General features: G+C 36.2%; 1 protein-coding gene across 9 annotated transcripts in view; it reads right to left on the reverse strand.

Moving 5' to 3' along the window:
- VPS13B (vacuolar protein sorting 13 homolog B) overlaps window positions 1-25,581 on the reverse strand; it is a 489,796-nt gene that overhangs the window by 389,173 nt on the left and 75,042 nt on the right. For all 9 annotated transcript variants that reach the window (XM_072852126.1, XM_072852122.1, XM_072852127.1 and 6 more), the window contains 8 exons: window positions 24,335-24,430; window positions 23,837-23,959; window positions 20,942-21,079; window positions 19,486-19,573; window positions 15,218-15,409; window positions 14,433-14,602; window positions 10,303-10,497; window positions 8,537-8,661 (listed from right to left, as the gene is read on the reverse strand). In XM_072852126.1, the coding sequence (XP_072708227.1) occupies window positions 8,537-8,661; window positions 10,303-10,497; window positions 14,433-14,602; window positions 15,218-15,409; window positions 19,486-19,573; window positions 20,942-21,079; window positions 23,837-23,959; window positions 24,335-24,430 (1,127 nt within the window). The remainder of the gene's footprint in view (window positions 1-8,536; window positions 8,662-10,302; window positions 10,498-14,432; window positions 14,603-15,217; window positions 15,410-19,485; window positions 19,574-20,941; window positions 21,080-23,836; window positions 23,960-24,334; window positions 24,431-25,581) is intronic.

Consider the following 25,581-nt stretch of genomic DNA (forward strand, 5'->3'; position numbering starts at 1 on the left):
ACCCTTTCCATTTCTTCCATCAATATCAGAAGCACCCGCAGCAGGTATAACTGATTTCCAAATCTGTTCTGATAAACATATTTTCTTCTCATATTTTACTGTTTAAGGGCCTCATATCACATGAGCCTGACTTCAGCTGTTCTCTTGTTCTTCCTTTTTTGTTCAAATTGCCCTCTAACGTTCTCATCCAAAACATGTCATACTAAAAAAAAAAAAAATCTAGTTCAGAAACTGGGAGCGGATATTTTTTAGAAGATTAAAACCTAATGAAAAATCAGACAATGCCTTCCGAACATACAGGCCCAATGGAGGTCTAAACATTAGCATGTGTTCAATACAGTACCCATTCCTCAGTAGGTACAGCTGACAGGTTACTTATTTTAAAAGGCATTGCTAAAGAAATAATAAAAAAAGAATACAAAGCCATAAACAACTAGGATAAAAGTGCTTGAGAAAAAATGGTGAGGAAGTTTCCTTGTACACAAACAAAACACAAAAACTTAGCCTAGAACCAAAGACAGATCCTTATCTACGAGAAGGACTATTCCCATAGAAAAGAAAAAGCACATCTGGGTCCCAGAGGGAACAAGCATGAGGAGAATAGAGCAAACAAATGATATTGGACACAGGACAGTATGCTTCTCCTACCTAGAGATGAACACAGATGCGGTAAAGCTGCTAAGGTATTATGGACAGCTGAACAGGTGAACATGCACATAAGCCTTTATATTTGGTTTATCTGTTGCTCAGAGTGAAGATAAATAGAGCTTTTTTTTTTTAAATAAAATGGTTTTAGTCACCATTTATCATCATTATCAAATTCAACTGAGTGTCATATTAACATGCTTGTAAAAATAGGTGCATAATTTAAGACTATAGAGTTTCTGGTACCTCACTCCAGATGGAAATGAAGCCCACCACTCAAGACTGAAGCTCTGCAGAGTCAAAGAATATGCTACAGCTTGTCCAGCAACATAACAATCCTCCATAAGCATAATGAAGGTAACCATAAAAGATAAACAAAGTCAGCAATTCTATATAGCTTATTCAATAAGCATATAGTTTATTCAAGAAGTCTTTAAACATACTGCTTTGGTGAACGAGGATTATTTAATATACAAGGTGAATAATACAATTTCAGAAACATAATTCTGTAGGGAACTATACTAAAAGTCCTAACATTTAAAAAAAATCTAATTTTTTTTTTCTTCAAGTTATTGCATTTAACAAATACAAATTTTTAAAAACAGTGCTTTCGATCCTATCAACTCCCATGGCATTTTCTTAAAAAAACACTATGTGTGAAGAATTGCCACTAGTGGATCTTTCTGGCCAGAGTTTACATGGGTAAAGCCTCATAAACTGAGAATATCACTGAAAATCCTAACCAGATATTTTCTACAGATAGTGGTAACACTAAGTAAGAGAAACAGAATTTCCAAATACATCCAATACAAAAGGAATATATATTCAGGATTGAAATTTTGTTTAGTATTTATGCTGTATAACTGCACTTCAGCTTTAAGACAGTAAGGTTTTCATACCTTTCACCAGTCTCCAGTAAAGCAAAATGCAGCTTAAACCCTGAAAATCCTACACATTTTGAAATAAATATCATTTGCTTGTTTCTAGTACAAATACCAGCAAATACTGATGGCAACAGTTACAACAAGCAGGATAAAGTATTCACCATGTGCAATCACTTTCCCTGGACAGATATTAGTTAATAGGCTTAATTTACTTTCACTGAAGAGCCTTGACAATTAATTAGTCTAAATAACTACCCTGGAAATACTACAGATGACCACCCTTTACTGTCAACTCTGCTGAATTTCCTCCTCATGGACAATACTAAAAAACACAACTGCTTCCAATTTACATTGATTAAAAGTGCACTTTTAACAGATTTGCTGAATGCTGCCTGCCACATCTGCTGAGAAGTAGTAACATTAGATCTGGACTTGATTTAAAAAAAAAAAAAATTAAACTAGAGGTTTCCAACTGAAGTTAATTTGCAGACACACTAATCAAGCTCCAAGTCATGTACTCAGAATGCAAAACCCCTCCTGGACAGAGAGTTGTTCTTGGTAACCAACAACAGCTCCTTCCAGAAGAGTGCAGTTGAAAAGTGCCCCAAAATGTTCATGTTGAAACTCGATACGTTAATATCACTGCGGATTAGAAAATGTTCCACACAAGTTCCTTCAGCATCTTCATCCATATACACAAACATGGCCTACTTTACCTTTTATAATGAAAGATATGTTAAACCATGTTATCACGGAAGAATCATTCTCCTGTTAAAACTAAGTGTTAAATCACCCTATATTACTGTTCATAATTTGCTATGATATATTGACATACCTACTCCTCAAACAAACACAAAGATGCACAGTAAATCAAACTCCTGAAAGTGCCACATTCATTGCTCAGAAAGCCATACTGAAAATAGCTACCAATAGATTTTTTTAAAATCTGATTTAGTATTATGTTCTTTGACGCATTTTCTAGGTGGTGGCTGAGAAGTACACAATGCTGAAGCAATCCAGCATACTCCCTAGACTGATTGTTCACATCTGAGGCAATTCTACATAACCACCTCTGCAGAACCCAAGAGAATGACTGTTTCTGTCTGGTTTTGCACTGCCCATATCACTGGCGTATCTCAATAGTTCAAACAGGTTATTACATGTGCTAGCTCTAACTCACATGATGCCAATGTGGCTGAAACTCTCTCCTGTCCCATACACTGATGGCATCTGTTCAGGCACGCAATCTCAGATCTTTTCTGTTTCGAAGGATACCCTGAATTTTCATCTGGCAGTTATATCCAATTACTGACATAACTAATAGTCACAACTGAATGCTATGAAATGAGTTTCATGTGTTTTCAACCTGTTTCTGCTTCTGACCCAGGAACGAAGCATGCCCCTCAACTGCCCATGTGAAACACAATCCACATCCAATCTAAATTGACATTAGTCTTGATTTACTGTGACTAGTCAATAAAACAGGCTGCCAAAATCAAGACCCAAGTGTCAATTTATTGGAAAACTTCCTAGATTTATGATCTAATGTTCACAGACTGTGGATATCTGGCTTTGTGTTTCCTGCCAGCAGGGTCTGCTTGCCTCTTACTAGCACAACTGCATGACGGCTACGTCTCATGACTCTCATGCTCACAAATCTACTGTGATTTCTAGTTCTAAGCAGCGTTACTCCACTGGACATGCCCTGCGAAGATGTTTCAATCAAAAAAGTGACAAAGACAGATAGTTCACCTGATCCCCCATTATACACTTTTAATCCTCTCTTCAGTGAGCAGCAAATCCTAAAATCTCCTACTGTCATCACAGTAGTACCTTGTCAGTAAAGGCCATGTGAGCAGGAGCTAATTTCCTTGCTAAAGAACTTCTTACTGTGCAAGAAGCCAGACCTTTGTCTATCACACTGCTTGTGGATCAACATGAATTGCTCTCACCCTGGCCAATTCATTGTGTCACCATTAAATGGACACAGGATTTGCAAGTTGACTCATAAAGCAGACATGAGCAGGTGCACTTAATGACTCATACAGGAGCTTATAATGACCTGACTGGATTGTGTAAGGAGTCTAACGATGAATTCTGTCAGTAATAATACAGTTGTATGGCATATCATTACATGGCTTTGATTAAGAGAGGGATATTTGCCTTGTAAGGGATACACGATGGAAGAAAATAGAAGTAAAGCTGTATAAAAATAAAACACCTTTACAGTAACAAAGGTTTGAGCAGAAATCTAAACAGTAATAACACAAGGTCTTTAGACTCCTCAGTTTTTGTAATGTTAATATTAAAGTTATAAATTTAAAAAGTTAAACTCAATTATGTCCACAAAGCAACCATTTGGCAACTACACAGTGACAAAGTCAAAATAAAAGCTAGGAAGTCAGGTAAGAAAACACAAAATGCTGATGTTCAGATTGCTGGCAAAGTATGTTTCTCAATATCCTTGTTAAATAGTTAGCCAAAAGGAGGTTACGACCTAAGGTGCCAATCTAATGTAAATGTAACCAATTCTAGAAACAAAGTAAATATTTACCTTTACAGTTAAATCTGTGTTGAAATATTAAGAACAGCTATATTATAGAAATGTTCCTAAAAACATGAGAAAACCAAAGCCTAGAGAAAGTGCACATATATATTCCATGTGAGGATCTCTGTATCTAGATTTCTGTAGTGATGTTTCAGTACTGTGAAGGCACATATTAATAAAATAACTATGTCAGGACTGTAATCCACAGCTTTCACAAGTGAAACAAGTGATGACATATCTCTGGGCAGCTGAGGTGCCCAGCATATGATACATGTGACGTCCTTCAACAGCAGAGCAAATTTTAAATTCTTGTCAGCTTTTTGTCAATAATGGATAGCTCTTCACTAAAAACACTGAAGAGACACAATGCCAACACAAATCGATTCTGATGTTGTCAAGAATTCTTACTCATCAGAAACTGCTTGACTAAGATTAGCACACTGCCTATCTTTAAGCTGAAATTTATTTCCTAAGACAGTATCTGCAGAAAACAGTTCAAAAGAAAGAATCTTTGCAAAAATTATATCCATTTAGTCTCTCAAAGATTTTTTTGTTTACCAGTAATTATCTAGATCTACTTGCAAGTTTCTATTCCAGATGTTTGTTCTGGTAGAGTAACAATTCAGGAACAATCAATTAACTGCTCTGTACTCTCTAATAATTAAAGTGCAGGCCATGAAATCCTAGATACTAATCTACCCAGCAGGTCCTCAACTTATTCATAAATGGTTCATTCACACACTCAAATGTAACATGACCAGCTATTAGTGAAGTCTGTACTGGTGCTTCCTTGCAGACAGCAAACCAGCAGCTATTGCTCTGGTCTCAAAATGAGAAAGAGACTCATTATCAAGGAAATAGACCTCTTGAAAATAGACTACTGGACCAAGAAGCTGAATAGAAAGGATGCAGGGATAGATCATGTCATCCCCATTTATAACTTCATTCCACTATTGTTTAGAGTCCAAAAGCTGTCACAGGTGGAGACAGTAAGTGAGAACCTTCCCACAGACCTGATAAAGGAAAATAGGAGTCTGGAACACTTGTCACAGAAGGGAATTGAGAGAAGACAGGTCAGGAAAAGAAGAAAAGCAATAAAACAACACACATAACTGGACCAATATCTAGCTCAAAACATACAGGTGACACACTTAACTATCAATCCAGATATCAGAAAAATAAAGGAAGGCTATTCAGAATCTATATTCTTTAATGTTACTTTAATATTCTTCAGAAGTACAATAAAGTGATATTGTATAAGCAATGGAGGATTATAACACTAAAGTGTCTTACACTTAACTACCTCATCTGTTACCACAGACATAGTAGCCAAAAGAAAAAAAGAAAAAGGAATCAGCTAATTCCTCTCAAGATTTCTGTTTGACAATAAACATTCTTGTCATTCATTCTAGGCTTTTGACCATATTCTGCTAATTCTCAGTTGTTTTTAGACATCCTCCTGAAAGCTTTGAAAGCTGCTTTACAATCTGGCATGCAACACTACATAAAGTAGTTGTAAAATATTGACATTAACATTGTATTTTGCATCTTGTTATGCTTGACAAAAACAAAAGACCAGATGTTTTTACTTTAATATAAAAACAGATTAGCTATACAATTTAAAAGATGTCAAAGACTTAGTTAACTAGTGAGCTTGAGCACATTTCTTTTATAAGAAGTGTATTAAGTGAAATTAAAGCAGACATCAATCTAGTAGGTAAAACAAACAGCACTTTTGTAACATTTATGGTTATTTACTGGAATTTACTGGACTGATATTGCTGAAATTTTATCTGTTAAAACATGCTACCAATGTTTATCAACTAGTTCTAAAAAATAAATATTACTGCAGTATTTAATACACCATATACATTTTGAGATTATTATAGTGAAACTAGAAAAGAAAGCTATTCAACTGATTTATGTCAGAAATAAAGTTGAGATTTTCACTGCTAACTCAAAACATACTACCTGAGGGATTCCATAACAGTTCATAAAATGTCTTTGTTTTTAAAAGGTATGGTCTGTGGTACATATTTTCTACGAAGAAACAGAAGAACACATGTAGCATCAGATGTGTGTACTTTAAGAAACTCTGGAATGTGAAATCTAAAAATCCAAATAAAGCAGGTGGTATAATTTGGGGGGGAGGACTGAATTTACATTTAATGACATTACCAGGTTATCCTACCAGACTAATTCTCACTCACTGCATGACTTCAATGAAGCTCTCAGTCCTCATGCTGATTTCGATTTAGTTCAAGTGCTATTTGATGCGTTTCATCTGGAGTTTTATTCACTTCAAACTACACTTCATTTAACCAGGCTGCTGCTGTACTCATTTGTTTTTCTACTTTATTACCCGCAAATTGGTGTTGCTTAGTTTAGATAAATTTTTTGAATAAGTTAATTTTACATAATTATTTCATACTGTTAATAAATAAATAAGTTTTAGAAAGATACCATGTCACAAAATGAGAGAGATATTAAAATTATTTTCAAATACACTAGACCACAATAAGTGTTGATCTTACAAGATCTACTAATAAATACTGATAGATGATTTGCTATTTTAGCACAGGACCATTCCTCTGCCTCCACTCCCCAAAACTACTGCTTGTTTTTATTTTTCTATGTTATTAGCCTACCATACTCTATTTTCCAGCTGGGCACACATCGCAATACAATGTATTTTTAACAGAGAGAGAGAAAGAAAGTAAGGTAGAAAGCATGAGAGAGAAGCAGAGACTGCATGAGAGAGAGAGAATGTGAGCGCAAGACCGCGCACATGAGACAGAGCGTGATGGCAAGCGTGCAACAGCGCATGTGGAAAAGCGCAAGAAACCAAGCATGAGCGAGCAAGACAGAGTGCAGTGAGCACAAGCACACACAAAAGAGAGCGCAAGTGCACTCATGAGAAAGCACTAGCACTTGAATACCATGAACTTGTCAGATGACACATTTTTTCAACCATTTTTCATCGCTAAAATAATTTTTTTGTTTTGCACAACTAACCATGGCTTTTATAATGTACTAAATAAATCTAAGTTTACCATTAAACACTAATTTATTTCCACAGTTTACTAACAAGGATCAGTAACCAAGAACTTAGTGTTAAATGTCAGGTCATGTCAGGAAAGGCTGTCAATCCTACCAGAGTACTGAAGTACTCTGATCAGTGCTGATTATGGGTTATTCTGGTAACATTTATTATTTTTTAGCAAAACGCCGCAACAGAACAGCAATTGATTTGAAGTGGTTAGTACTTTTGTAAACTACTGATGGAAAATATGAGAAAGTCAATTAGGCTGCTACCACCTGGTGGTGTGCCGATTATGCTAAGAAACTCTTATATTTAACATGGTGTCACAGCTTACGAGATAAAAACTAGTGTAGTCTCTGTGAGAGGAAAAACTAGTGTATTCTCTGTGAAAGAAAAACTAGTGTATTCTCTGTGTAGCACTACGAACAATCATAGACAGTCTTTTTTTTAAATAATCCATTAAACTTTCACAAACAAATGACTGTTACAAATTAGCTATACAACACAGAATGTTTGAAGCCAAAGTATTTAATACATTAACCTGTTTTCCTGTTATCTTGTCATTTTATTTAAGATTCTTTGTATGGATTTAGTCATAAAGTAGTATTACAGACAGCTACTGCTTAAAATGAAGGATAAAGAAAACTAATGTCCTGTCCAAAGTACTGCCAAAATGCATTTTCTTGAAAATAGTTTTTATAAATACAATTTATTAATAAAAACTATTATACACTGACATTTATGATCACAAGATTTAACCTGTAGAGCTAAATCTAAATACTGAATTTCCATGGCATTAAAGTTAAAAAAAAAAAAAAATATATGTATATAGCTCATTTTGTAATAAAGCACAGATTGTTTTCAGAACAAAAGTGTTTGCATTTAAAATCTGAACTACTACAAAAAGCTTAATACCTGATCACAATGTTAAAACACTTCCAACTGTAATGAGTAACAGAAATAAAAGTCTAGCAGAGACTACCTTTTTGTGGGGTTGAGGTGTTTTGGTTCCCCTCCCCCACCATTTGTTGCTATTTATTTGGTTGAGTTTAAAACAGAAAGAGCTGACCTGTTCAGTTAAACACATCAAGCTTGCCATCAGTATATAACTTCAGCTTTTGTATCCACTCAAGGAAGAATAGAAACTGGTTCACAGAATTATACAAGGTCTAGAAGAAAGCCATTTACTACAGGGCTTGCGTAGCCCATTCTCTCAACCAAACAAGGGTCTAAAATGTTTAACAGCTACCCTTACAAAGAAATTTATCAATGGTAACAGACTTAATAGTAGAATATGGTAGAAGAAACAGAGAAGTTTCAGGATATACGTGGAGCTTGGATTTTTAAATCATTCATTAGAAACGCAAAAGTAGTTGAGTACAGTACTTAAATACACTGTACGTGCTTAATGCTCACCAATATTTGGGAAACTTGATCAGCTTGCCATAAACAGCAGTACTGAATGAGGGGATAACTGGAACAGGGAAGCAGTACAATCCTTTACTGTCCAAAGAAGTCAGTGCTGCTTGAAAACCAAATATCTGAAACAAATTAAGTTGGTCAAAGGGTACATTATCATATGATTAGATCACTTTCAAGTTACTTTTATAACATAATATACACATTTTTAAATATACTCAATAAACATGAAATAAATTGTGTATTATTTTTAGATAATTGCTTTTCCCCCAAACACAAATATAACTAGAAAAATCTACGTAAAATAATGTCCCAATAGGAATACATATAAAAATATTTTATTTGCTCAAAAAATAAGTGTTAGCTACACTCTGCTGAATTTTTTAAAGAGCTGAATTATAATTTATCATCAACTAAAATACATTATTCTACAACCTTTAAATTTGCAGACTGGACACTGCCTTTCATATAAAACAAATAAAATCACTTTTTGTAATTACAATAACATTGGCCTAAAAAAGTGGTATTTAAGGAAATGCGAAGCCTCCCTTCAAAGCTTTTTTTCTTAATAAGAGCATCTAAACAAAGGTTCATCACAACTATTATTCTTTATGATTTTTCCCTGTTCGATATGAAAACAAATGTTTATAGAGTTGATTTTTTAACATGCTGTACCACCATTCACATAAGAACAGAACACTGTGGCCTATATTAAAGCTAGCAAATAAAGCCTATAAAACTCAAAACTGAAGTCCACATTTTGCAAACACTATCAAACAGCTGCTAAAAACTGTTTTGAATAGGGGAAAAAAAAAAAACCCTCAAACCCAAAACCATACAGAAGACTTGCAATATTGTCATCCCAATCACTTTAAATGTGACAGAAGGTAAAGATGTCACCCAGAAAACTGAAAGCTGGCCATTCAATTCTGGGACAGAGTTTTATGCAGATAGTAAGAATTTCATTGTTTTACTCTCTATTAAGATGTCAGCATGGAATTGAATGGATAACTGAAAAATTTAGTAAAAATTAACAGTACTAGTAGTAAATATTTACATTTTAGTAGCACCCAAAAGGTTTCAAACTGCCTGAGCACATCCTAAAAGGTTGGAAGGCCTGTTTTAAAACTTCTCTTGAGATTTCACTTTTTCATTCTACTAAAATCTCAGCAGATGGAAAGTGAATAACCTAAAAGCAATTTTTGAGTAGCTTCTTAGACTTCCCCCAACCTCACAATAAGACCTCCTTTCACATAATAGATCTTTAACTGAGAACTTTCAGAAGTTTCTCCTCTTATAATGAAAAAAAAAAATTGTTTGGCAACAGTTTTTGATTACATACCTTCGCTATCATGGTTTTGCTCTATCAATACTACTAGAAGTGACGGGTTTTCCTCATAACATCCTATCGAGTTTCTAAGTGTAATTCAGTGCAATCTACATATTCTATGAGCATTATCCTAGAAGAGGGGAAAGGTTTCTTTCCAAATTAGTTTAACTCAATCTTGCCACAAAGACCTTGGGGCTTCAGTCTGTGAAGTTTCCTCATGTGAAGTTCTCTGTTCATATTACAAAACATTTGGCTCAGGTCAGAATCAGCAATCCCAAATGATGACATTCTGTGAAATGTGTTTACTCTACATCTTTTTAGATAAGCTGAAAACTTTCTCCCAAGAAACCTGCTAACACTTACGATTATCTATACTTTTATTAACTTTTTCTCAGCACACTGCAATAAGAAACAGATCTCAAGCCTTCTTTACCTTCAGGTAGCAGTGAGAGTAACAGTAATGAAGCAGGTTGTCAGACGGCTGGCCGAGGCTGCTGACCATGTGCACCAATTGTTCAGCATACATCGGCACCGAGTGCTCCAGGTTAACCTTATCCACCAAAATTCGGACGGAAGGTAAAGGCCGCAAGGGCTGGAAGCTTGCAGCATTTAACAGTCCACTTAAGTTCTAGGGGAGGGAAGGAAAAAAACCATGCAATTATTACACTACAGATGTATTATCTACCATATTTACATATTCTTACTTCCCCCCCCACACACACAAGCAAATCTACATGTAATAAACTGTTTACAGATACCATGGCCTTATAGTCATTATAATACGAATCCTCAAATCTTTTCAAAATAATTTCTTCAAAGTTCAAAATTTATGTATAAACTTTTTGTCCGTAATTGTCTTGGGTGTTGGTGCCCAGCTGCTGGCAGCAGGGGGCTGCAGGGGTGGCCTCTGTGAGGGGAGACCAGGGGCTGCCCCACGCCAGACACAGCCGGTTCCAGCCAGTGTTGCAACAGCCCCACTGCAGGACACAGCTGAACCCATTGGCCAAGTTGGTGGCACCTCTGTGGAAACATATTTAAGAAAGGCCAAAAACACCACACAGGCTGAGAGGACTGAGGGGAAAAAAATGAGAAACAGCAATACGAAAGGCAAGGTCAGAGAAGAAGGAGGGGGAGGAGGTGGTGCTCCAGGCACCGGAGCAGATGTTTCCCTGCAGCCCGTGGAGACCACCACACTGCAGAGCAGATATCCACACTGCAGAGCAGATATCCACACTGCAGCCCGTGGAGGACCCCACACTGGAGCAGGTGGATATGCCCTGAAGGACACTGCAGCCTTGTAGGGAGCCCACACTGGAGCAGATTTTTCCTCAAGGACTGTGATAAGGACTCACACTGAAGCAGGGGAAAAGTGTGAGGAAGAGGGAGTGGCAGAGATGAACTGTTATGGACTGACCACCACCCCTCCTATTCCCCATCCCCCTGTGTTGCTGGGTGGGAGGTAGAAGAATCAGGGAATGAAGGAGTGAAGTTGAGCCTGGGAAAAAGGGGGGATGGGGGTAAGGTGTTATTTTGATTATTAGTATTCTTTGAGTCTTTGTTTCTCACTATCCAAATATATTTTAATTGGCAATAAATTAAATTAATTTTCCCCAAGTCAAGTCTGTTTTGCTCGTAATGGTAATTGGTAAGTGATCTCCCCCCATTTATCTTGACTCATCCTATTCTCTCTCTCCTGTCCTGTTGAGGAGGGGAAGTGAGAGAGTGGCTGGGTGAGCATCTGGCAGCTGGCCAAGGTCAACCCACTACAAGAATATGCAAAGTCAAAATATTTTGTTCTATAAAATATTTGCTTACATTTTTATCACTCCAAAGCACTATCACCATCCTAAACTCATGCTGATCTAATCTTTACACTGGCATATACTATTATGTATTCACAGTCATGCCATACATCTCAGCAAAAAAATATGCCATTCCAAAAAAACAAATATCGCAGTTTTACACATGCAACTATATTTTTCATAGTATCCATTAAAATGAAGTACTGTATCCAGTACAAGACAGACATGGACATACCAGAATAAGTTTGTTGGAGGACTACCAGAGTGGTTAGGGGGTTGGAGCACGAGAGAGAGAGAGAGAGAGAGAGAGAGAGAGAGAGAGAGAGAGGAGAGAGAGAGATGCCTGGAGTCATTCAGCCTAGAGAAGGCCAAAGACAGATCTGACTGCTCTCTACAGCTACCTACTGGGAGGGTGCAGAGAAGAGGGAGCCAGACTCTTGTCAAAGGTGTACCTTGAGGGGACAAGTGGCAACCGACACAAGCTGAAACACAGGCAATTCCAAGCAGGTCTGTGGGAAAGCTTTTTATGGAATCCTATCCTTGGAGCTAATTCAGCATTTGACCGGACAACCTCTGGAGCAACCTGCTCTACTTGGGCTTGCTTTGAGCAGGATGTTGGACTCCTGGAGATAATCTCCAGAGATCTCTTCCAATCCAAATTACTCTATGAATCTAAAAATTTTATTAAACTTGTATCAAAATAGGACAGTAAGCTGATGTATGTATGACTTTCAATCTAAAAGTCAAAATTATTATTATTTTAAATAGGCTTGGCTTCACTCAGGAAACATAAATTGAAACTCCAAGGAAAAAAAAAGCTCACTTGAATGCAACTTGTTTGCCTCACACCTACAATAAATATGGGGTGGTTCTCCTATTATAATAATACCATCTGTCCATGCCCATAAGGTGAAAGGCATCACAACCCATTGGGCTATTCTGGGCTGAAAGGAAATAATGCTTCCCATTAGCACCTGGTAATGTCCCATTTTCTAATATTAGAAGCTTCTGAATGTATCCTCATACATCAAGAGATAACAGATTTGTCACCAGTTCACTCACTCCAGCCAGCTTAACTGAAAAGATAAGCAGCCTAACTTTAAGAAAAAGATACACAGTCCTTAAGCACGCTCACCAAATAAATGACACATACTTGAAATTGTGTATGTTGCAGTCTAGAGTCTAGTGATCCAAATTAAGTATTGTGTATGTTATTGTGTGTATTTCACTTCACCAATGAAAATGGTTATACAAGCACACTATAAGAAATGCCATAAATTAAGACTTTCTGTACTCTGCATACATATACAATCTTAAACCACATAAACATGCTGTAAATAAGCGCATTCTATAAGAAAATACAGCACAAGCTAGACAATGCTCCCGTGGTCAGCAGGTATCTATTAAGTTATCCAGATAATTTCATGTCATTGTGCCTTCCATCATGTAATACTACTCAAATCCATCTTGGGGGGAGAAGTAATAAACTTTTTCAAGTATTTTTCACCTTTCTTACATATAAATGCTTCACAAATACTAGTGAGGTTACTTTCACAACACCTTCAGAATATACAACTTCATCTCCATTTTAGACAAGAAATTATCACTGACAAGAAACTGATACACAAATAATTCATTAATTCTGGAAGTGTGTTTGAATGCAAATTTTTGAATATTTAGCATAGCGAAGTACTTCACAAATAAAAGCCTAACTCCCACTGCTTTAATTGGAACCACATTGGAACCACCAGCTCTTATCCAATGTGGATCTCGTACACCTACTCAATGCAAGATAGAGCCCATCCCTTCCTCTTTTCACCCATCTGCTCAGATGCAAATCAACCTATTTCCTTGTATAAATCTACTAAGAACTTGTACAAAATACATCCCACTAAAAAAAGCTCGTCCTCAAGTACAAGCAACATGTATTTAGTGTCCACTTGTGAAAAACTAATTGGAAGTGTTTAATATCAGAATAAAATTCCTAGAAACTGAACTTAATCAAGAACTGATTTTTTTCCCCTCTTCTTCCCGTCCCTTCCCTTACCCATAAAATACCCTCCAGCCTCTGCCACAAGAGGTAAACCTACTGCAAGTCTTCACTACAAAACACTGATTTATCCCTGCAGTACCTCAGCTTTATGCACTGAGGAAGGAGTTCTGTAGGAATAAAACCAGTACAGAATTCTTTAGCTGGAGTTATACTACATATATCCAGAAGATAAAACAAATTAAGGCTGTTAGGAAATTTCATTTCTGGCGCTCTGAGCTAGTCACTCAGCAGTTAAATGCTCAGTAAAAGCCAAAGCCCTGTTGGTGTCCTGGATGGAACTAGTACACACAGAGCTGGCTGTTAACATCTGTGAAGTCTCTACTGAGCCTATGTATTCAAAGATTTCAGACTTGACCAAGTTTGGAAAGACCTGCACAGCAAAATGACAACACGTATGCTTCTGATCAAAAGGTTTCCATAAAAAACTTCAGGTTGGAGCTATTTCTTTTTAATCTGTTTGATGATTTAAAATCTTTTTTCTTCCGAATTCTTTTTTCCTATCAGTACATGACACCTTTGGTTTACAAGTCTAGCTAGTCACTGCACATACCACTCATCTTAGGTGTTTGAAGGGAAGGCTCATGGGCACCAAACTCATTTGGAACTCAGTAATACATCCAGCACATGAAATAACAGCCCAGTGAGAAAACTTACATGAAATACCACATGCTGATATAAAGAACTGAATAAATATCTATGCATACATACCTTCTCACCCATGATTATGGGCATCAGGTGGTCTAGTAAATTGAATTCTGCCACAGGGATTATAATGGTACACTTAAGAACAGTGAACGTTGTAAGTCGAGTGGGAATGTATTCCTCCAATAATGCTACTTCTTCTGAGCTTGGCATAGTTCTATTTCCATCCATAATATCTACAATAAATCAAGATTACATATGTTTTGAATAAATATATAAAATATCTCCTACAGTTGCTGTTTCAGAAATGGTTACGGACTAGCAAAAAATGTAAAGCATTTCTCTTCCCTCACCCCCCCCCCTTCATAATTTTATTCCACACTGGTTCTACCTAAGGCTAAATGCAATCATAACTGGATTTTCCTTATTTTGAAATCTGTATAGCTCTTTCTCAGAAACTCATCTTAACAGTTTACCATAGGTTGTTTCCATGCATTTTTATCCTGTATAACTATTATTTCAAACTATTCAATACATACCAACAGGGATACTTTCTTCTCTAAGTCTCCAAAATTAAGCTAGAGTTAAATAAAATAAACCCTCCTTATTCAACAAGAGGCTTGTGATTGAAACGAACGGCCACCAAAGTGTCTGAAATTATCTCAGAGGTATATCCAAGCACTGATGGGGATATTGCAATTAATTTTATCTTTGGTTTAAATTTTGCTCTTTGGACTCATAAAATCTCCTGACAGATTTGGAGTTTAACCATTTGGAAGTTGCACCTTCAAGAACACTGAATTTGTTGTGGTTTAATTCTGTATGTTTGCATATATGCAATAGGAGCAAACCTGGCTTAGTTCTGCTGTATGGCTCATATTCATGTTCCAGAGCACAAACTATCATTTTCATTATCCGGTGTACCGCACTGCTATCCAATCGAAGATTGAGTGGGCCCACAATGAGGCTTTTTGTAGACATCTCCTGAACATTTCCAAAATCTTCAGTCTTTACTGAAGAAAGGTCTTGCTGATTCCCAGAAACTACAAGAAATTTTATAAAATAACAACAAATTATACCAAACAATTGAACATAATAAATTTTCCTGTGATCACAGACTTATAAATATACAGGAAATATAACAAAGCAAATTGAACACATAAATATACTGTCACTGGTTTAACATGTTTAAACAAATGTTGTTCTTTTTAATGCAGAGCAAACGGTAAGATTCTGCCTTGCCTCCAAGCACAGCACAACGTACGAACCTTTCCATTAACTTTGTATCTCTCGAGCTTGGGACTCTCTGAAAGTGTCCAAACAATCTCCAAACTTCTGTGGCAACTTAACCCCAGGTGCCAATGACAGCTGTGCTGTTCAAAACTTCCTACAGTTTAGCACAAAGATATCCATCCCAAACAATCAAGGAAAAGGTGTGCTGCGATGAAACTACAGATACAGGCCCTTGAAATACTAGCTGCTGGTACATGGGCTAGAACAGCGATGAGAATCACACTCACTTGTATTGTCATGAACTGGACTGACCCTTCCTTCCATTCACTGATGAGATAAAGCATAGGCAGCAAGAATGAAAACTTCTTTAATCATTATGTTTCAGACCATTTTTAGAAGGACTGCCACAGAAATAAAAGGGGGGTTTAGTCTCTGCATCCGAAAGATCTATAACCTTTGTGCTCAGAATGGCAACTAGTGTACCAATTAAAGTATAGTTACCATTTTCTGATATAGATGTAAGGTAATGAAGTAGACCAAAATCACACATTCACTGTATACAGGCTACTCATCAGCTATCAAACAGTATGACTACATTTCTCTAAACATACTTCATGGAAATTCTTCAGTTAAATTATGCAAATTTCAGAAGCTTAAGTTTTCCTGTTACATATGACTTGTAAAAAAATATCCTCACCCCTTTAAAATATTTAGTTTGCAGAATTTCACTCTTTTTTTTTTCTACTAAATAATCACTTTGACAGTGTCTTCATTGCTTTGACACAAGCACTAAATATTAAACAGCTTGCTAACCATTACACAAATGAACAGTCTGACAAAATAAGCATCAAGATCAAATGGATTCTGAGACCAACTAACCTATAAAAATCAAAGAGTTCTGAGATAAAATTGTAGGATGACAGTTTAATTCATTTACTGAATCTGGATAGTCCATACTCCTTAGATAGCATAGTACTCCATAATCCACCTTGCTAAACCTGTGACAAATAGGAAAGCCAGGAAATGCACAGCCATTGCCATCAATTTCACCGGGTTTCTGCAATTTAACACATCTGCAATTGCAGAGCTGTCCATTTGATATGTTCTCCTTGTACTCACAATCAAGTCATGCCACAGAAACCAAAGTGTGTGTAAGCAGTGGACTGACTTCTTCCATGATGATCCTTCTCAACAGTAGTATTTTTGAAGTGATTTCCAAGCTCTTATCCAATGCGGATCTTGTACACCTACTCAATGCAAGATAGATCCCATCCCTTCTTCTTTTCACCCATCTGCCCAGATGCAAATCAACCTATTTCCTTGCATAAATCTAATAGCCTCCTGCCTTTCTGTTACAGTAACAGACTAAACACACCTGTAGAGAACTATGACCCAAAACCATAGGAAAACCTGACAACTCCAAATTCTTGTTATACCATCTTCCTCACTGACACAATCTGTCCATATCAACATAAATGGCAAGACAAGGTCAGCTCGGGGCAGTGGGAGCTGCAGCTGCTGCAGACAGTTGACCTACCCGCTTTGTCAAAGAGATGTAGGATCTGTCAATTTCCGAGTAGCTGAGGCTTTGTGGTTAAGCAGCCTGGCATGGTGTACTTCACAACTTCAAGGCATATCTTACTTTTAAATCAACTGGAAGAAAGTATGTTTTATTTCTGGTTGCCTGAGAGGAACCTAGTTGTCTTTCACCCTCCAGGGGAACATTCCCTTTTCCCTCCCTCCTTTACTATACTCATTCAAAACAGTCATTTTAACAGGGGAAGTGAGCTTTGGGGAAGAAGAAGGAAGGATAGGGCTTTTTTCCCTTATGTTTAAATCATACTCTCTAAAACGTTCTTGTTTCTAAGCATTGGTGAGGAAAATGTCCCCAGATAAACCAAGACTATGCCAAATTTGACACAGAGCTGGCCTAATGCTCTGCGGGCCTTTACAGGCCTATATACTCAGCAGAAGAATAAACCTTGTCCCTAAAAGCCCAACAGAAGTTGATGGTAAGACCATTTATAGCCTCTGCTTCCCTTGGTGTTTTGTTTACCATTTCTGAAACAAAAAAGAAAGGATGGGGGTGACGACGACGACACGACATGGACGGACAGGGACAGAAAGATACTACCTTATAAAATCTATTCAAATCTTCAGAAGGAACTGAAGTTACAACCTTTTTAATAAATCCTGAAAAAGACTTTTTTTTAAAAACCTAGCATACAGCCTGCTGTCAGGGTATGCTTTATTTAATATGCAGTTAACGCACATTTTTGTCTGTCCAATTCTACACAGTATCCAGTTCAGATAAACAGTATTAAGTAGTGTAAAAACCCATAAACTCACATAAAAAATATCAAGGCCAAAAGCCTTTAGGAGTAATAACAGCCTACCTTTTCAAAGAGAAAACAAACCAGACTCATTTGTACATATTGTATGTATACGAATAATATACTGAAGTGACAGCATTTATACAAACCACTTTCTGGAATAGTTCCATTTAATTCTAAAAAAGTGCAAAGAGAATGTGATAGAAAACCTATTGGTTCTACAGAAGTAGGTGATCACAGGTTACTTTTGAAACTTCGCAGATGTGTAAAAGTAAATAATTTCTGATCACGGAGTATTCAGCTCTCTGTAAACCATATGTCTAATTCTAACTGACCAAAAAAAAAATCTTAAAATGAGGTTGCTGCATAATAAACTTGCAACTAAAATAGATAGGTACACGTTATAAACAAAACATAACTTCAAAAGTACACCCTGTTAGGTCTGTAGGTCATGTAAATCAGTGATGAGGTAACTGATAGGCTACACAATGTTTCAGGGAAATTACTGTTTTGTATTGAAATACAAAACAAAAAAAAAAAGAAAAAGAAAGTTGGAAGAGAAAGACAGCCAGAATTTCAAAATAAGACTACTGTGTATGACTATCTACCTTGTTTTCATTCAAAATACTATAAGTGATTAATGCACTTCTATAAGTGACAGATGAAACTCCTGAGGTTAATGTTATCCATGAGGCACTTGCGGTTTAATCAGTAATCATATGCTTCGGGAAAGGTTAAAGGGGCAAAGAAGGTGTCAAACCAAAATTGCCTTGACAGATAAAAAACTTACAATCACAGTAACTGCCTCCTATAACTTAAGGTGGGTTAGGTTTCTTAAGGGAAGGTGGTGTGTAATGATTGTAACTAAAAACATAGTTAACTCCTTTGTCCTGGCTTTTGTGACACTCACAAAAGTAGATCACTTACTGCACTGAATCCACTGTATTGTCTCAGATTTGGAAAAGAATTTATAGGAATCTCAAAAATTACTTAGAATTAGCCAATATCTATGTGTGCATGGTTTAGGCTAATATTTACTCACAAAATTGTTCAGATATGTATATTTAAAGATTAATTCCCCACACTATCTCTCATCCTTGCATTTTTCTTCATAGAAGAAAATGACAGTCCTTTTCATCTTCTGCACCAAGTAGATTATCAACTTCATTCTTCAACCAAGGTTTCTCAAAAGATTTTTTTTTTCCCCCCCAAGGTCAATAATGACAACAACTTTAAAGAAAAAGGCATCATACTTTATGAACTTCACCACTGCTACAAGAAAATTATTTTCAGTTTAACTACAAGAGAATTATTTTCAGACTATAAAAGATATCATTGTGATTACTTATGCAGGAAAAAAAAAAGGAAGAACACTAACAATCAACAGCTAACCAAAACAGCTATCTCAAACACATCAATGAAGATGAAACCATTTTAACGATGAACCTGATGGTAAATCTAAGGTAAGTTAGAGCACAGTTGGTCAAGGACCAGCTGGGCATGAAAAGTCTTTGTTTCTATTGTTTAACAGGGTAAAAAAAGAAAAGAGGTACCTTTGCCACTGGTGCTTTCCATTGTGTACAAGTAATCCATGTAGAAAGCCCCAAACCTCTGCATTCCAGCTATCTCTGTGTATGTCTCCTACCAACAAAGCAAAGCAAACAAAGAAAACGTATAAGGAAAGAATCTTGAGATTACCAACTGATAGGTTGGTATGGGAGGGATACATTCATGTTTGGATTTGAGCATCAACACACAGAAAGGCTTATCAAAACAAAGGACAGAGGTTATCCCAAAGAATTTACCTTTCCGATAAGTAATGTAACTTCTATTTGAGGCCACACAAAGGCACATCCATAATTCCAGTGGACATGCTGACCAATTCATCAATAACATCTAGTTAATTAGTACTTCTAATGGAGTAAATATTCTTCACCTCTGCATCCAACAGATCTATCTAATTAAATACACTGAAAACTGAAGCTCATTCAGTCTGGCTTTTTTATTTAAGCAATATTGGGGTTTTATCTTTAAACAGTAGGCAACTTATTAAGACTTTATGCCATCATTGGGATTTATACCTAATATAATCCATTATTACACAGCAAGTTTGCTTTCCCTCTTGCCAAAAAATATGCAAATCATAAAAGCATCAAAGACAGAACAAGGAAAGAGTAAAGCTTAAAACTAAAACACATTATGGGAAATGTTTGAATATGTATAAGTACTTGTGATTTCATTAATTAATTTCATTTTTTTAATGGGATTCTTCAGGATTACACTCCATCAGTAGTACTAAAAGGATCAAAGTAGTAAAATTTAAATTTAAAAGAAATTAGACAGATTCAAAACTGTAAATGGCTTCCCTGTGCAATAACACAGAGCATAGAACTCCACCTATGAACACACCTGGAAGGGACCACCTTGGTCATTGCATCCAGTCTTTAGTAATTGCAGACAATCAGGGAATAAACTTTTACTGCACAATTTACAACAACAGAGACTAACAGTGACTGAAAATTTGTCTCTACCAAAGGCAGAATTAGCAAGACTTCCTTTAAGTAGACAAATGTAGCACACAGACAATAAAATTAACATTGCCCAAGATCTGGTTTCCAAAAGATCACTTCTTAGTTTGAAGACCATGAACTACTTGCTGGTTGGGTTTAAAGAATTATGTGCCTGACCTTTTGTTAGCATTCCCTCATCTCTCTCTTTTTCTCTGCAGGTGTTCTGTAGTTAGTGCTTTTGGAAACTATGGCATTAATTCAGCTTTTGAAGCAGGAGGGGAGTTTGACCTTTTTTTTGGACATGTTTTTGTTAATGTTTTTTTTTTTTTTAAAACACAAACAGGTTTACTTCTTTTTGGCCATCTGCAAAGTAAGATTCAGTTAAACATGACAAAGTAATGAAAATCAGTCCTCTAATAGTACACAGATCTGAATAATCATTAGAAATCCATTAGAGAGCATTATAAATTTTTTTCTAAGAAAAATGCAATTCTCTGACCTTATGATGAGCTGCATCCAATATAAATTCTGCACGTATACTATTATTTTCTGGACTTCTGTAATCAAATAGTGAATTCGTAAGGTATGTCATCCCTTTTGCACTCAGATTTTCCCCGCAATTAAAGAAGTAGGCCTCCTTCATGAGATAGTAGAAAATAATAAGGCAAGGGAGAAAAAAACAGAGTCAAATTAACAGAGCAGTTTCAATTCTGTCATAACACACCAATGACGTGGTTGCATCCCTCAAGAGCATATTTCATTATGAATGAAGACAATTAAAATAACTTTATCCAAATAATGCTGAAGATCCTGTCCACTCCATCCCCATTTTCAAATTAATAAAAACAGCTTGAGCTAGTGAATATTATACAACCCATGACACCGAACAGACTAATTTAATTTTAACAGAAAATAACCTCAGATCATTGTTACTCTGGATTCTGCCCCACCCTCTTAACTATACATGATCTTGTCACTACATACCCCTTTTCTCTGACCGACCGATGCCTTTCAGATGCTTTATCTATCCCCTTCATGATAAGCAGTTATTTCAATGTATGACCTGCTTGCTACCTTATCACTCTTCTTCATATATCTAGAGTTTTAAACGCCTTCTCTATCTCCTAACCCTCTGTCCTTCTGAAATCAACACAACTTTTCCATCAAGAGTTATTCTTCCAAAAATGTTATTTATACTGGATTGAGAATAGATGGTTGGGAAAAAAAAAAAAAATCACATACAACAAAGCTGGAACCTTTATGAAAGGCACAGTCCCAAATATAGCTGTGCAGAAAGAGAACAGGTGAGGCAGTATCAACATCACCGCCATTCTCACAAAAGCAAGTATTTTCTTAAATTCACACCCTAGAGGGTGGCAGAAAAATGACAAAGAGCAAAAACCCAAGTGTCCTTTATCAACTAACCTACAGGAAGCTCATTCGCCCACCCACCCACCTCAATCCAAAAATCACTTCTCTCATGATTTTGTACCTCGCAATCTCATACAGTTGCTGCACACAAGGCTGCTGTCCACCCTCAGATCCCCAGGCATGTCTCCCTTGTATCTAACAAGGCCAGCAGAGCATCTTTTACAGTTGGCTCATGCTTGTCTCCCCAGCCTGTCTTTCTGGAAAAGCCTATGTCTATCCATTGCAGTACTCCAGTCAGGTAGTATGTCCCACCACACCTCTACAATCCCAATAATGTCATATTCTACTGCTGTAAGGATATCCAATTCTTCTTGTTTGTTTTCTGTGCTGCATGCATTCGTATACAAATGCTTGAGATGGATGCCAAGCCACACTGCTCTCACAGGGGAAGTATAAGAACCTGTCTCATCATACCTATCATAGTACAGTATATGATCATTTTCCAAATAAGGAGATACTTGACATTAATATACAGTCACTTTATATTTTCTTCCACATTCTTAATTTTTCTCCTTAAAATACTTTCTAAGGCTTCACAGAGCACTAACATCAAGTTAACGGGTCTGCTGTTGACTGCATTATTTGTTTTTATTTAAACACACATAATAATTGCTGTTCTCCAGTACTTTAGGGCACTATTCTATCTATATTTCAACCAAAAATCCCCATTATTGAATTTAGAATTTCATGCAGCACTTCATTAAATATTTTAAGAGTAGTTCATATGGATACTTGATTTTGTCTTATTAAGCAATTCAACATTTGCTTCTATTTAAAATATAGAAGTTAATACTGTTTTACTGCTTCACTTGATACTGCTCTCATCAACCTTATTGAAAAAGGAGGCAAAACACTCCTTCAATATTTGAGCCACACTTCTATTATCTTTAGTGTACGGTGTTGCCATTTCTTCCCTTCCAGTCTTCTGTTGATTTAAGTACTTTCAAAGGTTTTCAACTGTGTGGTACTTTGTTATACAAGCTCAAAGTATGCAGACATACATAATGATGGGGGGCAGTGGGGTTGTCAAAAAAAAAAAAAAGAAAAGCCTTATGTTTTGAAGTTTCTCACTCTTAGATATTTGTCTTTCCAACTGTAAGGAATAGACATTGAGTTCTATATTTCAATGACACATTCAAAAAACTTAAATCACAATTGTTAACAGTAGCCTTTCTACATTCTTGCAGTCAAACATTTTAATAAATAAATTGGCCTTCTATGATGGAGTGACTACATCAGTGGACAAGGGAAGAGCTATGGATGTCATCTATCTGGACTTCCGTAAGACCTTTGACTCAGGCCAACCGTATCCTGGGCTGCATGAAACGAAGTATGGCCAGCAGGTCGAGGGAGGTGATTCTGCCCCTCTACTCTGCTCTGGTGAGACCCCACCTGGAGTACTGCGTCCAGCTCTGGAGCCCTCAGCACAGGAAAGACATGGAGCTGTTGGAGCAGGTCCAGAGGAGGGCCATAAAAATGGTCAGAGGGCTGAAACACCTCTCCTTATGACAAAAGGCTGAGAGAGTTGCGATTGTTCAGCCTGGAGAAGAGAAGTCTCCAGGAAGACCTTATTGCAGCCTTTCAATACTTAAAGGGGGCTTATAAGAAAGATGGGGACAAACTTTTTAGCAGGGCCTGTTGCAATAGGACAAGGAATAATTGTTTTAAACAAAGAGAGTAGATTTAGACTGGATATAAGGAAGAAATTTTTTACAATGAGGGTGGTGAAACATGACCAGGTTGCTCAGAGAGGTGGTAGATGCCCCATCCCTGGAAACCTTCAAGGTCAGGTTGGACAGGGCTCTGAGCAACCTGATCTAGCTGAAGATGTCCCTGCTCATTGCAGGGGACATGGAATAGATGACCTTTAAAGGTCCCTTCCAACCCAAACTATTCTATGATGATTCTAAAGCATACCAGAATTGCTTATTCAGCAAGTCAACTGATATTTCAATATACTCACTTCATCACTCCTATTCATGTTCTCTTCAAAGTCTTTAATTCCCATAATTCCTTTAAGGCACATAGCTTGGCAACCAACAAAACCTATTTGGCAATCAAAGAAAAGTTCACCTTTCATAAGGACCTAGTGAGGAAAAAAAAGTTATGTTTTGAAGAATTCTACTCCATGAGAAATAAAAAAGATGGAGAAAAGTGACCCAAATATGTTTAGGTTTATATATTTAGAGCTTTAATAGCAAGTTAATCAAACAGTGCACTTAGAAGGAAGAGATTACTTTAGAGTCTGATCACTATAGTACTAGAAATTTAAAGAATTTCTATCTATATATTATTACAATGAACTTCTATCTACATATTATTACAATTAACACATCCAATATAGCAGAACATGAACAATCAGTAATGAAATAATTTCAAAATATTTTATTAGTAACTATTTACTACTACTATTAGTAACTATTTATAATTAATTAAAAAAACCCTGTCAATGGAAAATTACCTCAATTGTGGTTCCTTCTTGTTCCCAGCATATAACTTCTTTGGACTTTACTTTCTGAGGGCTGTAATAACTACTTTCAGCTTGCATTTCAGTGAGCTATGAAACAATAGGATAAACACCTTATATAAATCAATATTAGTATTAAACAGCAGTAATGTCATTAATATTAAGAACTGACAAAGACAAATTAAATTATGGGCTAAAATTTATTAACAAGCAGGAAACAGGTGCAGTTAAACAGCTGTAATGCATTATCCATATTAGAACTTCTCATATTCAACTTCGGGCTGAAGTATGCCATAACAGAAAGTTCTAAATCCACTACAGTATTTTTAGTTTGCTTATCTAAAGAGAAACTATGTGGAAAGATGAAACAGATACACAGCTGCATTATTAACATAGTATCAAATTAGCTTATAAATTGCTGTAAAAATCCATAAATACATTATTTATTCTTCCCAGCAAATAATTAAACAGCATGACAACATTAAGGAAACATTTTGATTACAACCATACTCATTTTTGGGTTTTGTCATGGCAATTGAGAGAAACATGCATTTATATTTCTTGTATGATTTCAATATAAAAATTTAAAGTGGTAAAACACATACACTTGTGTTAAAAAGCATATATTCTGCAGCTAAAAAAAGGAGAAAGAGAGGCACAAAATAATGAAGGTGTTATGTTTTGCATTAGAAAAATACTTAAGTTTATGTTAAGCAGCTTAAATAGTTCAAATTCTAATTTTTATATGAAAATATCCACAAGCTCTCATTATTTTCAAGAGGGGATACACAAGGATGTAGTTTCAAATTAAAATTTTGTAATCCAAATGTCCAAGAAAATTGGATTAAAAAAATCACTGATCAGCCTTCAGCTGTGTGCAATTACCAGAGAGGAAAAGCAATTAATTGATTAAAAGAACTCAGACATTACAAGAATAATTTTCACCATTATTAGAAAACGCTACATTTAATTTGGCATGATTTTTAGCTGGAATGATATCAACTGTTCAGAATGCTAATGCAGAAACTTGACCTTATTTTTTAACCAAAATATGAACCACAAATTAATTCCATACATTCTTTGCATGCAAGCAGAACAACGAATTCTGTTTTCCTCCTAACTGTCACCATATTAGTATCAAACATCGCTTCACATTTAAAATTAATAGAATATAAGATGTTACATTTTAAGTATTTATCACTTCCTAATACAAAACGCATAGGCTTCCCAATGAAATATCA

This window comes from Ciconia boyciana, chromosome 2 (assembly GCF_034638445.1).
Source record: "Ciconia boyciana chromosome 2, ASM3463844v1, whole genome shotgun sequence".
Taxonomy (NCBI): Eukaryota; Metazoa; Chordata; class Aves; order Ciconiiformes; family Ciconiidae; genus Ciconia; species Ciconia boyciana.